At 52.6% G+C, this 13,467-nt stretch overlaps 1 protein-coding gene across 1 annotated transcript in view; it reads right to left on the bottom strand.

The window, feature by feature from the left end:
• Positions 1-751: 751 nt before the first annotated feature.
• Positions 752-13,467, bottom strand: part of vps45 (vacuolar protein sorting 45 homolog) — a 47,736-nt gene continuing 35,020 nt past the window's right edge. The window contains exons 11-15 of the mRNA XM_072282754.1: positions 5,459-5,617; positions 4,635-4,742; positions 3,255-3,376; positions 2,587-2,718; positions 752-955 (exon numbers count right to left, since the gene is read on the bottom strand). Coding sequence (XP_072138855.1) covers positions 871-955; positions 2,587-2,718; positions 3,255-3,376; positions 4,635-4,742; positions 5,459-5,617 — 606 coding nt within the window. The 3' untranslated portion in view covers positions 752-870. The remainder of the gene's footprint in view (positions 956-2,586; positions 2,719-3,254; positions 3,377-4,634; positions 4,743-5,458; positions 5,618-13,467) is intronic.

Here is a 13,467-nt window from a genome sequence, read left to right as displayed (position 1 = left end):
GGAGAGAGGGAGGAGAGAGGGAGAGGGGGAGAGAGGGGGGAGAGAGAGGGGGGAGAGAGAGGGGGAGAGGGAGGGGGAGAGAGAGGGGGGGAGAGAGGGGGGGAGAGGGGGAGAGGGGGGGAGAGGGGGAGGGGGAGAGGGGGGGAGAGGGGGGAGAGAGGGGGAGAGAGGGGGGAGGGAGGGGGGAGAGGGGGGAGAGAGGGGAGAGAGAGGGGGGAGAGAGGGGGAGAGAGGGGGAGGGGGGAGAGGGGGGAGGGGGGAGAGGGGGGAGGGGGGAGAGGGGAGAGGGGGGGAGGGGGGAGAGAGGGGGGAGAGGGAGAGGGGGAGGGGGGGAGGGGGGAGAGAGGGGGGAGAGGGAGAGGGGGAGAGGGGGGAGAGGGGGGAGAGGGGAGGGGGAGGGGAGGGGGAGGGGAGGGGGAGGGGAGGAGGGGGAGGGGAGGAGGGGGAGGGGGAGGGGGGAAGGGGGAGGGGGGAAGGGGGAGGGGGGAAGGGGGAGGGGGGAGGGGGGAGAGGGGGCAGAGGGGGGAGAGAGAGACAGGGGGGAGGGAGAGAGAGAGAGAATATCAGCCAGTGTTCCTGCTCCCCATCACTGGCTGGTGACTCTGGGACTGGAGAGAGTTCAGGATGTTCGGAATGTGTTATCAGGGAATAGTTGTCCCCCTGCACTGCAGAACGCCCTCCACCTGTCCACACGCAGTGGCAACAGGCATTAGCCCGCACAAGTCAGCCCCCTGACAACAGCACACCAGTCGAGAGTTAACGTTTGTATTGCATGTACAGGCAAAGTGCAGGTCAAGTGTTTCACGGTGCTGGGCGCAGTCACGGCTGCGGGGAACGGAGGAGGTGCCGGTGGAAGCATCGGCGGGAGTTTCACCAGCGAGACGAGCGACTCATTTCATCCAGCTTTCCCGTCCCCCGGTTGTGGAAGCCAGAAGACACCAGTTCCTCCAGGAAGCTAGGGAGCAAGGGAAAATCCGGGATTACACAGACGTCGTCCAATGGCCCGGGGCACAACCACAGGGAGTGTCACGCAGGAGGACAGGCAGGAGTGGAGGGGGGTGGAGAGGGGGCAGGCCAGTTGCTCAGGGAATTTGGGGGAGGTGGGGTAGAACCAGCACAGCATGATCCCACAGGTTATTTAGATTTATTTATCGAGATATAGGATAGAACAGGCCCTATCAGCCCTTCGAGCTGCATCACCCAGTAACGCCAATTGAACCCCAGCCTAAATCACGGGACAATTTACAATGACCAATTAACCTACCAAATGGTACGCCTTTGGACTGCGGACACTGGGGCACCCGGAGAAAACCCTGGTATTCCACGTACAGACTCCTTACAGAATTGAACTCCACTCTCCGACGCCCCAAGCTGTAATAGCATCGCGGTAATCACTACACTCCCGTGGTGCTCACATAGAGTCTCATTGCTCCTCCTGCAGCACCCTCCCTACTCACCGTCCCAACCCTGGTACGTCACTTCCCTCCTCAGTATCTCTCCTGTGGCGTCGTGCTCACTCGTTTCCCCACCCGCAGCCTGTCGGCCTCTCCTCGCCGCCCCCTCTCCCCCATCCTCAATACTACCCCCCAACCCCGCGGTGCTCCCTCCCTCCTCGCTGCCTCTCCACAGCACACTCCCCCTATCCTTGCCGCCACTCACACAGCATTCCCTCCGTCCCTCCCTCCCTCCCCCAGTCCCTGCTCTCTTGCTGGAATATTTGGGAGACGAGGTTCTGGAAAGGGGCAGGAAGCAAAACTTGGGACGAGAGTTTCTTCAACAGGAGAAATGACAGGAAAATGAAATACTAAAGGAGGGGGCAGTAGGGGTGAGGGTGGGGACCGTACCCTGCAGGGAGGGAGGCAAGAACCAGTTCTGGTCACCTCCAGGCCCTTCTCCCCACCACCCGCTCCATCCGGAACTGTCCACCTGTTCCTCTCAGCTGTCTTGGGTTCAGACCAGAACCATTCTAAATTATTGAGGGCCATCTCCAGCACAGGGTGATCGAGTTACTGGCTAGCCAGGCCTCTCCAGAAGGCTCAGTGTATGGCTCGGCATTCCAACAATTAACCCCCTGTCCTTTGCTAACACTCCAAACCGGTAGCACGGAGCACGGTGTCCTGGGTGGGGGGGGGGGGTCTACAAGCTGATCTCAAATCTCTCTGCACTACGGAGCTGGCCACTGATTCTGCTGCCTGCCTTCCCACAACTGCAAAGGGTTAACCGCTTCCCATTCCGTCTCAAATCACACTGTGTTAACCCTTTACCAATGGTTCCCCATTACCAATCCCAATACATTAGAACTTCCATCTCTCCGCCCACAATTCCAATGTGTTAACCCTTTCCCATTCCCACTCCCTGTCCTCAATCCCAATGCATTAACCCTTTCCCATTCTTTCACTTTATCCCCAATCTCAAAGAGCCAAACTGCTGGTCTCGGGGAGAACAGACCCCGGGCCATCGGTGTAGCCACTGGGAGTTCCCAGCTGACCAGGCCACTGGGGATCAGGCCCTGCATATGCAGAGGAGCAGCCACTGCTGTGAGCGGATGCCAAGGTGGCACCTACCACCACCTCGCCTATGACCCACCTCTTGGTGTTGTGTATGGTGGTCCCTCCCAGCACGATTCTCACTCCCGGGTTGGTCCGATTCAGGTTGTACACGGTCTGCGCCTCCTCGTACGTTGCGCCACCAATCAGGAATACCACCACGTCCTGGGGCCTGCGGGCAGGGAGGGGTGGGAGTGAAGAGCGAGTTTCATAGGGAGGAAGGCCAGCGTTGAGATTGGTGCCCGGTTGGGGAGTTGGTGCGTTCCAGACAGAGGTGGGAGTGGGGAACTAGAGAAGGGAATCTATTTAAGGGGGTGAGAATTTCAAAAGGAAAGATGCAATGCTGAGGTTATATATGGCATTGCTCAGACTGCACCTGGAGTATTGTGAGCAGCTTTGGGCCCCTGATCTAAGAAAAGATGTGCTGGCATAAGACAGGGTCCAGAGGAGGCTCATGAGAATGTTCCTGGGAATGAAAGGGTTACTGTATGAGAAGCGTGTGATGACTCTGGGCCTGTACTCACTGCAGTTCAGAAGAAAGGGGGGGGGATCTCACTGAAATCTATCGATTATTAAAACGTTAATGGACACCTCTTCAAAGGGAGGAGAATACGAGACATCAGTGGAGGAACAGATCCCTCTCCACGGTGGAGTCAAGGGACACTGCATTCTCAACCTCATGGTTACCAATCAAACGTTGTTACCTACCGGTCCCGCAGTACGGTGTTCCCGAGGAAGGGGTAGTCATTGCTCTTCAGTTTTCCCTTCAGAAGCTGGTCCAGAGTGTCATGAAGTCTGGGCTGGTGCTGGGTGTACACGTTCTCAACGCCCTGCACAGGAAAGACTGGTACATCACTCAGCAGTGACGGCAGGCAGAGCCAATCTCACAGCCCCAGGGATAAGGGGTCTATTCTAATCTCCGGGAACGTTCAACAGGGAGAGTGTGTGAGAGAATGCGAAGGGGAGAACGAGAGAGAGGGAAGAGAGAGGGAAGAGAGAGAGAGAGAGAGAGGAGGGAGAGAAGGAGCAAGAGAGGAAAGAGGCGAGAGAGAAAGTCAGACAAGAGACAGATACACAGAGAGGAGAGAAACACAGAGGGAGAGCGAGACGGAGGGGTTGGGGAGACGATGGCAAAACTGGGGGAGGTGATGGTGAGACAGGGGTGGGACGACGGGGAGGAAGGGGGGGCGATGGAGGGAGGGGGTGACAGGAGGGAGGGGGAGCGACAGGAGGGAGGGAGTGACAGAGGGGGAGGGAGGCGACAGAGGGGGAGGGGAGCGACAGAGGGGAGGGAGCGACAGAGGGGGAGGGGCGACAGACGGGGAGGGGAGTGACAGAGGGGGAGGGGAGTGACAGAGGGGGAGGGGTGCGACGGGGGGGCAACAGAGGGGAGGGAACAACAGAGGGGGAGGGAGCAACAGAGGGGGAGGGGAGCAAGTGCGAAGGGAGGAGTGAGGGAGAGGAGTGCGAAGGGAGGAGTGAAGGAGAGGAGTGCGAAGGGAGGAATGAAGGAGAGGAGTGCGAAGGGAGGAGTGAGGGAGAGGAGTGTGAAGGAGGAGTGAAGGAGAGGAGTGCGAAGGGAGGAGTGGAGAGGAGTGCGAAGGGAGGAGTGAGGGGGAGGAGTGAAGGAGAGGAGTGCGAAGGGAGGAGTGAAGGAGAGGAGTGCGAAGGGAGGAGTGAGGGGGAGGAGTGAAGGAGAGGAGTGTGAAGGAGGAGTGATGGAGAGGAGAAGAAAGAGAAAGTTGGACAGCCAGGAGCGTGTCTCTGTGTGTGTTCGTGAAGAGTTGGCACTATCTCCCTGTAACTGCTGCTTACCCGTGAATACTTGATGGACCGAATGTCTCTGTCCAGGCTGCATTTCTCTCTGACCTACCCCCGCACCCCCAACTGCAGTAGTTTGTCCCATATTTGGGGCGGATGAACAGGGAGAAGGTGAGCTGGTCCTGCTGCAAATGTGATGTGGAGAGACATAGCACCTGGTTACTGATGTCCTGTGGGGCTGGGGTAAGGGGAACGTCAAAATCACCGAGGGGTGTGTGCCCCTGACAAAAGGCAGGCAGTGGGAGGGAGGGGACAATCAGACAGAACCTTAAATCCTTTGAAGAATTGTTTTGTGAAGGCAACCGCATCCTTGGGTGTCACAAGGTCGTCACTGCTGACCTTTATCCTCCCGTATTCCACGATTCCCGTCACCAACTGGAGAAAGAGGGATGGAGACACAAATGGAGTGTTACACAGTCCCCACCGGTACCGTACCCCGGTGTTATACAGTGACAGACCCGTCCCCACCGGTAACGTACCCCAGTGTTACACAGTGATAGACCCATCCCCACCGGTACCGTTCCCCGGTGTTATACAGTGACAGACACATCCCCACTGGTACTGTACCCCAGTGTTATACAGTGACAGACCCGTCCCCACCAGTACTGTACCCCAGTGTTATACAGTGACAGACACATCCCCACCGGTACCGTACCCGTGTTATACAGTGACAGACCTGTCCCCACCGGTACTGTACCCCAGTGTTACACAGTGACAGACCCGTCCCCACAGGTACTGTACCCCAGTGTTACACAGTGACAGACCCGTCCCCACCGGTACTGCACCCCGGTGTTATACAGTGACAGACTCGTCCCCACCGGTACTGCACCCCGGTGTTATACAGTGACAGACCCGTCCCCACCGGAACCGTACCCCAGTGTTACACAGTGACAGACCCGTCCCCACCGGTACTGCACCCCGGTGTTATACAGTGACAGACTCGTCCCCACCGGTACTGTACCCCGGTGTTATACAGTGACAGACCTGTCCCCACCGGTACTGTACCCCGGTGTTAAACAGTGACAGACCCCACTGTTACTCTCCCTTATTGATGTACGGTGACTGAGCCAGTCCCACTGAGCTAGCCTCACCTGTCTGTATGTTTCTGGGATGCGTCGGTGGCTCATGGTTTGTAGGAGTGAGCTGAGGTTTTTGTCCTGATGTTTCTCGTAGCGTAGTGCGTACAACATTACCAGCCTTGTGACATCCAGGTCTGTCACCTTTGGGTCCTCGAGCAATCTCTTCACGTTCTGCAGGAGGTACAGACATAGGTTCAGGGTTATCAGCCATGCCAGTTGGGGTTAATGCGCCTGGGAAAGGTGTGGCGGGTGATCTGCCCTGCTAAATGCTGGTGGTGGGCCGTCTGCTACTGGTTTCACACACAGGCACTGACAGACATTGGGACATCAATGAGGGGGGAGGCCCCTGACTCTGTGATCTTTCCGTGCAGGGTGGGTGGGGATCAGAAGGGTAGGTGTGCATACTCGTGCACGGGGACGTTCAGAATGTCGTGCTGTGTCAGAGGGGTGGAGGGGTGGGGGTGCAGGGTGGTCAGAGAAAAATGATGTGTGTGTGTGTGTGTGTGTGTGTGTGTCTTTTTGCCTGAGTCAGAGGGTAAGCATGAGAGTGTGCATCTGCGTGTGTCCAGGGAGCGTCAGTGGGATAGTACTTCAGTGACCAGCCCTCATCGAGTGGGCAGCGGAGGGGGGGGCTGGTGGGAGTAACAGTGCCCTGAACGAGTGGACTCCGGCACTTCCCAGGCAGCTGGCGTGGTGAGCCCAGGTGTCGCGAGCTGGGAGGGGTGGCGCACCCCAGTGTGTGTCCATGGGAACGATGCCAGGCATGAGGGAGACCAGGGACAGCTGGCAGCCTCGCCTGGCATCCACCGGTTGTTTGCAGGTCATCACCTCGGCCTCTGGGACTGTGTGAGATGTCATCAAACAGAGGAGACACTATCCTCCACTCTCCGACCCTCCTCACCCTGCCCACCAGCACAAAGAACACCCTGTGGCAAGCACAATGAGCGAATTAAGGACGCTGGTTGTCAGCGAGGTCGGGAAGGAAGACCCTCGAGCTTGCAGTTAACTCTTGCCTCCCCTACCACTCTGGTCTTGAAGGAGCAAGTTCAACATCAAACTCAACTTCACTGTCTTACACAACTGCACAGGTGCAATGCAAAACTTACTTGCAGCAGCCTCTCAGGCGCATAGCATCAGATACTATAAGACATAGGCCATTCGGCCCATTGAGACTGCTCCACTATCTATCATGGCTGATTAATTATCTCTCTCAACCACATTCTCCCACCTTTTTCCCGTAACCTTTGACACCCTTACTAATCAAGAACATATCCCCGCTGTACATCTTCTAAATGATGACTCCCACCTTTCCCTTACGGAAAAAACACGCAAAGTCTGGCTGGGAGGCCTGACTGCAGCTAAGAAGATTGTAGTCCAGCGTTGGAAACCTCCCCATGATATTTCAAGTACTCACTGGCTTCGGAGCTTTTTGGACATTTATTACCTGGTACTATCATCGGCAAGAGTAAATGATGCACGACCGAACACAATCTTAATGTGGACAAATTTGATATCTAACTTAAAAGATCTTCTGTTAAAATAGGAATGCTCTGTGTATGCAGTACTATTCATTTGGTTGGTGGAGGGGAGAGGGGGTGGAGAGTGGGGGAGGGGTGGAGAGGGGGTGGGGACGACAATGAGGATGAGGGGTGGGGGGGAATGGTGATGAGGGGTGGGGGGGAATGGTAATGAGGGTTGGGGGTGGCTGGGTTACACAGTCAAAATGTAATCGGTAACTGGTTGTATTGAATGTAATTTGTTGGTGTTGCAATGAAAGATTAGTGATAAAAAAAAAAGAACATATCAACCTCCACTTTAAATGTACGCAATGACTTGGCCTCCGCAGCCGTCTGTGGCAATGAATTCCACAGATTCACTGCCCTCTGGCTAAAGAAATTTGTCCTCATCTCTGTTCTGAAAGGGGCATCCTTCTATTCTGAGGCTGTGCCCTCTGGTCCTAGACTCCCCCACCATAGAAAACATCCTCTCCGTGTCCACTCCATTTAGGTCTTTTAATATTTCATAGGTTTTAATGAGATCCCCCTCATTTTTCTAAACTCCATTAAGTAAAGGCGACACAACAGTCACAAGAATATAAACTAAACACAACTTTTGAGCATAATCAGAACAAGGGAAGTGTGTTGCAGCTTACACATATCTACAGATGGAAATCGTGGAGAGCTTCACGGTCTGGAACGGAGGGACTACTGCGCAGGATCAGAAAAAACTGCAGAAAAATGCAAACCCAGCCAGCTCCATCGCGGGTACTTACCCTCCCAGCACCCAGGACACCTTCAAAAGAGGGTGGCTCAGAAAGGTGGCATCCATCATTCAGGACCCCCATCACCCGGGACATGCCCTCTTCTCGTTGTTGCCATCAAGAAGGAGGTGCAGGAGCCTGAAGACACACGCTCAATGTTTCATTTTTATTGTAATTTAGTTTTTATTATTACGGATTGCACTCTTCTGCTGCCGCACAACAACGAATTTCACAACATATGCCAGTGACTCTGAACCTGACTGTTCACAGTGTTGCTACCCTGACGTAGTGATTAGGGTTTGGCCGGTTGTTTCAAGAACCCAATGGTTAAAGGGAAGTACCCTGAGGTATTGCAAAAGGAAAAAAGCATCTTTACTTTCTTAGGAGGTTAAGAAGGTTCAGCTTATCGCCGAACACTTATGATGATTATGAAGACACGCAGTCCTCTTTTAATGTCATTTAGTAATGCATGCATTAAGAAATGATACATTATTTCCTCCGGTGTGATATCAGAAAACACAGGACAGACCAAGACTGAAAAAACTGACAAAACCACATAATTATAACATATAGTTACAAACAGTGTAACAATACCATAAGAAGAAAGCCCATGAGCACAGTAAAGTTCAAAGTTTCTCAAATGTCCCACATCTCACGCATTCGGGAGAGGGAAGAAAAACTCTCCCTGCCGTGCCGACCTCAATCCGACTCTGAGTCATCCGAAAACTTTGAGCTCTGATCAGCTCTCCGACACCAAGTACTGAGCGCCATCTCTGTCCGAATGATTCGACCTCCTTCTCGGTCGCCAAAAGCAGGCAAGGCCGGGGATTTTCAGGCCTACCCTCCGAAAGATTCCCGACCACACAGTAACGACAGCAGCCAACGGGCATTTCAGAAATTTCTCCAGATGTTCCTCTGTGCTTTCACGTCCATCTCCATCAAATCAGAACCGTCCACGGCCCCTATTTAACAGTTATGACATCATTTTTCACCGGAGGGCTGCGCACACACAGGCGCGCCGCCATCTTCTCCTCCCGATTCCCACTTACAAACTTCTACAGATGTTCTGTTGAAAGTGTCCTGACTGGTTTGGCAATTCCAATGCACAGGAGTGAAAGAAGCCAGACAGAACAGTGGACTCAGCCCTAAGCATCTCAGGGACATCTCTCCCCACCATCTACAGGAGGCACTGCCTCAAGGAGGCAACATCCCTCATCAAAGATCCCCACCATCCCGGCCATGTCATCTTATCACAGCTCCCATCACTGCTCTGCTCAAGCTGCGCATGTGCACCACCCAGTAACTGCAACTGCAATGGAGCATTGCAATACCCTTATTGCCATGCCAAGACAGATGAGAAAAAGTTCACAGAAGATTTTCTTTGTTGTACTGTATTTCATTATACCCTTCAATTAATACACTGGTTGAGTATGTTATCCAGAAAGAAGCGGAGAACTTTAAGGCCCTCCTGATGGGGGATGGAGATGCATAGGGACTGGATGTTCATGATGAAAATGAGACGATCTTGGCTAGGGACCTTGAAGGAGCTGAAAAGATCCACAGTGTGTGAGGTGTCGTGGATGTAGGTAGGAAGGCACTGAACCGGGGGGGGGGAGAATAAAACAGAGTTGAGGTATGCAGATACAAGTTCAGTAGGGGAGAAACAAAAACAATGGGTCTACCAGGACAGGTTCATGGATCTTAAGTAGGACGCAGAAACAGGAGGAGCGGGGTAAGGAAACTATGAAGTTGGTGACAGTGGATGGGAGATTCCCATTGTTAATAAGGTCAGTGATGTGTGGGAGACAATGGCCTGGTGCTCCTTAGTGGGGTCCTGATCGAGGGGTAAGTAAGAGGAGGTGTTCTGAGAGTTGTTGCCTGGCCTCAGCAAGGTAGAGGTCAGTCCACCAGACTACTACAGCAACTACAGACTGCTAGGATTAGTGCAGAGAGAGTGGAGAGAAGCGTGTTCGGGAGGAGTTGGGATGAGGGATGGTAAAGCAGAGATGGTTAATGTCTCATTGGCAGTTGGCAATGAAAAGATCCAGAGGAGGCAGAAGACTAGAGGGGAGTGTTCAGGAAGGGGAGGGTTGAAGATGGGAGAAGGGGTCATTGGTGTAGGGTGTGGAGTCCTTGACAAAGATGTAGGCTTGGAGATGGAGGATGCGGAAGAAGAGCTAAGCCATGGGGGTGTGGAACTCAGTGGGGTGTAGGTGCAGGGGAACAAAGGTGAGGCCCCTACTGACAACAGAACGTTCTGCCTCAGAGAGGGGAAGGAGAGAGGGGATTGTGAAGACCCGGCACGGATCAGAGCAAAGGATCAGAGGTTTGGTCGTGTCTGTGGAGAGGGGAGTTTTGGGGTTTTCAAGGAAGGTAGGGGTGAGAAGAAGATGGAGTCTCTAAGGACCCAGGAGCTGACGGTGGGACCTGAGACACACGGGATTGCAGAGTGGTGAGGAAGGGGAGATGGGGGTTCCAGTGGCAGCACGTGAAGACCCGGCCTGGAGATGCTGTTGGTCAAGGACCAGGCTGTAGTCAGTTAGAGATTGCGCAAGAGGCACTTTAAAGGAAAATTCAAAGCAAGGGATCTTTTCAATTTTTACTTTAAGTATTCACAGAATGCATATTACAAAAAACATTTAAAGTGCTGTGTAGTTTTCAGGGTGTGTAAAAATACCCTGCCTAGACCAATGGCCATGGTTGGTCCACGCAGCTATATATAAAAACAATTTGAATGTTGTCTCCCATCGGGCAGGAGGTACAGAAACCTGAACTCTCACACCACCAGGTTTAAGAACAGCTAGCAACACACATAAAAGTTGCTGGTGAACGCAGCAGGCCAGGCAGCATCTCTAGGAAGAGGTACAGTCGATGTTTCAGGCCGAGACCCTTCGTCAGGGCTAACTGAAAGAAGGGCTAGTAAGAGATTTGAAAGTGGGAGGGGGAGGGGAGATCCGAAATGATAGGAGGCCTAGGGAGAAAGAAAGGGGGGGGGAGCCCAGAGGATGGGCAAGGAGTATAGTGAGAGGGACAGAGGGAGAAAAAGGCCTCCTGTCCCATGATCCTCTCATATCCCTTTCGCCAATCAACTTTCCAGCTCTTGGCTCCATCCTTCTCCCTCCTGTCTTCTCCTATCATTTGTGTGTTGCTTGAAATTCCAGCACCTGCAGATTTCCTCATGTTTGCGTCAAGAACAGCTACTTCCCTTTAACCATTTAGTTCTTGAACCAACAAGCACAACCCTAATCAACAGGCCAGCTGTTAGTAGGGGTCATGGATGTTGCGTCCTAGCTGTATACGTTCAGTTGGTACACGTGCCAGGGCAGTACGATACGGAGAGCAAACTCTCCCCACACAGTTGAAGAACCCAAAGGAACTGCAGGGACCGATACAGTTTGGCAGTCAACTTTGAACTCAACGTAGGACTGCCTTAGGGACTTCAGCTCTGGATTTTTCCCCATGGGGTTTACTCCCAAAGCCTTCCCCATGAGTGGGTATAGCGCAAGGCAGCGGAGGTTGGAGATCAGAGTCTTCCTTCTCTTAGGTGAGCTGCCAACCGCGGCCGGTGAGCCCCATCGGCCTGAAGCGACCGGTTTTAAGGCACCAGTAATCTGTCTTTGCCCCTTCAGTCAGTAGAAACGGTTCTACAGGGTTTAGTAGCTAAACCACACATGAAGGCCCTACCCACTACCCAAGTAGAGAAACACTATGACTACTTTGTACCACAATGATCTTTTACGTGTATTATTATCGTATTCTTTCTTGTAAAAACAATGAGTACAATTTATGCCTCTAATACAGTATATGTCTCTCTTGCGAATGTTGTGTATCTGACGCCTCTCGTGTGAATGCTGTGTATCTGACGCCTCTTGTGTGAATGCTGTGTATCTGACATTACGTGTCTGTAACGCTGCAGCCAGGAAGTTTTTCATTGCCCTTGTGCACACGTGGACTCATGCATCTGAGAATAAACTCAACTTTGGCCTTGACGAAGGAATGGATCAAGTTGCAGCCGAAACAAAAGGACAAAAATTCTCAGAAGTTACCTCCACAGGATCCTTAAGGTTGTTATAGCCTGGGGGGGGGGGGGGGTAGTGGGTTTAAGCTCGCATTACCTATTAAATGTTCCCAATGGCTCAAACAACTGCTGGCCTTCACATGTGGCTTAGCTACTAAGCCCAACAGAACTGTTCCTACTGGCAGGAGAAGGGGCAAAGGTGGGTTACTGGTGCCTTAAAACCAGTCGCTCCGGGCAGATGGGGCTCGGCGGCCGTGGCTGGCAGCTGATCTTGGAGAAGGAAAACTCTAACCTCAAACCTCTGCTGCCTTGCAGCTCGTGGGGAAGGCTTCGGGAGTAAACCCCGAGGAAAAATCCGGAGCTGGAGTCCCTAAGGCAGTCCTACGTTGAGTTCAACGCTGACTGACAATACCCGTGACACCACTAGTGCCAAACTATAATCGGTCTCGGCCGTTCTGTTGGATTCATCAACTGTGTGGAGAGGGGGAGTCTGCTGCATGGGAACAGCTGGCTCTCCATACCGGACTGCCCTGGCTTGTGTATCACTACTATGGACAGCTGGGACACAACATCTGTGGTCTCAGTGCCTCCGAAGTGTGGGGCACTACCTGAGCGAGGGCTACTAAACCAGTAAGGGAGAGGCACGGATCGAAGATATCTCACTTCCCTCCGCCGACACATATCTCTCAGTATGATCTGCAGCTTAACCGCCAGCTAATAAATGTAACTCTGAACTGTAACAAAGTGTGCAGAGCAGCGGCAGATAGAGGAAGTCCAGGAAATTCTCATAAAGTGTTTCTGCTTTTCCAAAAAGCAGATATTGCAGGAATTTATAGAAACATATAAAGTTATGAAAAGATTAGATAAAATAGAAACAGGAAAGCTGTTTCTACTGGTGAGTGAGACTAGAACTAGGAGACATTATATTTGTATTTACTTAGTGATACAGCGTGGAATATACCTTTTGAGCCTCGGCCGCCCACCAACCTCTGACAACCCGCGATTTAACCCGAAGCTAATGAATGACCCATTAACCTACTAATTGTATGTCTCTGGACCGTGGAAGGAAGCTGGAGCACCCGGAGGAAACCCACACATTGCACAGGGAGAACATACAAACTCCTTACAGATGACCCCGGGATTGAACTCTGAACTCTGACCGTAATAGCGCTAACCGCTACGCTGCCATGGCGTCATTGCCTCGAAGTTCAGAGAAATAGATTTAGGACAGAGATGAGGAGAAGCTGCTTCAGAATCAGACTTATTATCACTGAGATACATTATGAGATTTGTTGTGTGCAGCAGCACAGTGCAATACATAAAAAAACTTACTGAAGTTTCAGTAAGAAATAGAAAACAAAATAAATAAGGAGTGTAAAAAGAGAGGTAGTGTTCTGAAACCTGATGGCAGAGGGGAAGGAGCTGTTCCTAAACCATTGTGTGTGAATCCTCAGGCTCCTGTACCTGCTCCCTGATGGTAGCAGTAAGAAGAGGGCATGTCCTGGGTGATGGGGGTCCTGCATGATGGATGCCACCTCCTTGAGGCATTGCCTTTTGAAGGTGTCCTCAATGCCCATGATGGAGCTGTCTGGGTTTACAGGCTTTCTCAGATCCTGTGCATACCAGGTGGTGATGCAGCCAGTCAGAATGCTTTTCAGTGAATCTGTACCATTCTCTGCCTGGGGAAGCAGCGAAGGCCACCTCATTGAACATATTTAAGACAGAGTGAGATAGATTTTTGCG

Source organism: Mobula birostris, chromosome 2, assembly GCF_030028105.1.
Source record: "Mobula birostris isolate sMobBir1 chromosome 2, sMobBir1.hap1, whole genome shotgun sequence".
NCBI lineage: Eukaryota > Metazoa > Chordata > Chondrichthyes > Myliobatiformes > Myliobatidae > Mobula > Mobula birostris.
The sequence above is the reverse complement of the archived record's forward strand: the minus strand, read 5'-3'. Positions and strand labels throughout refer to the sequence as shown.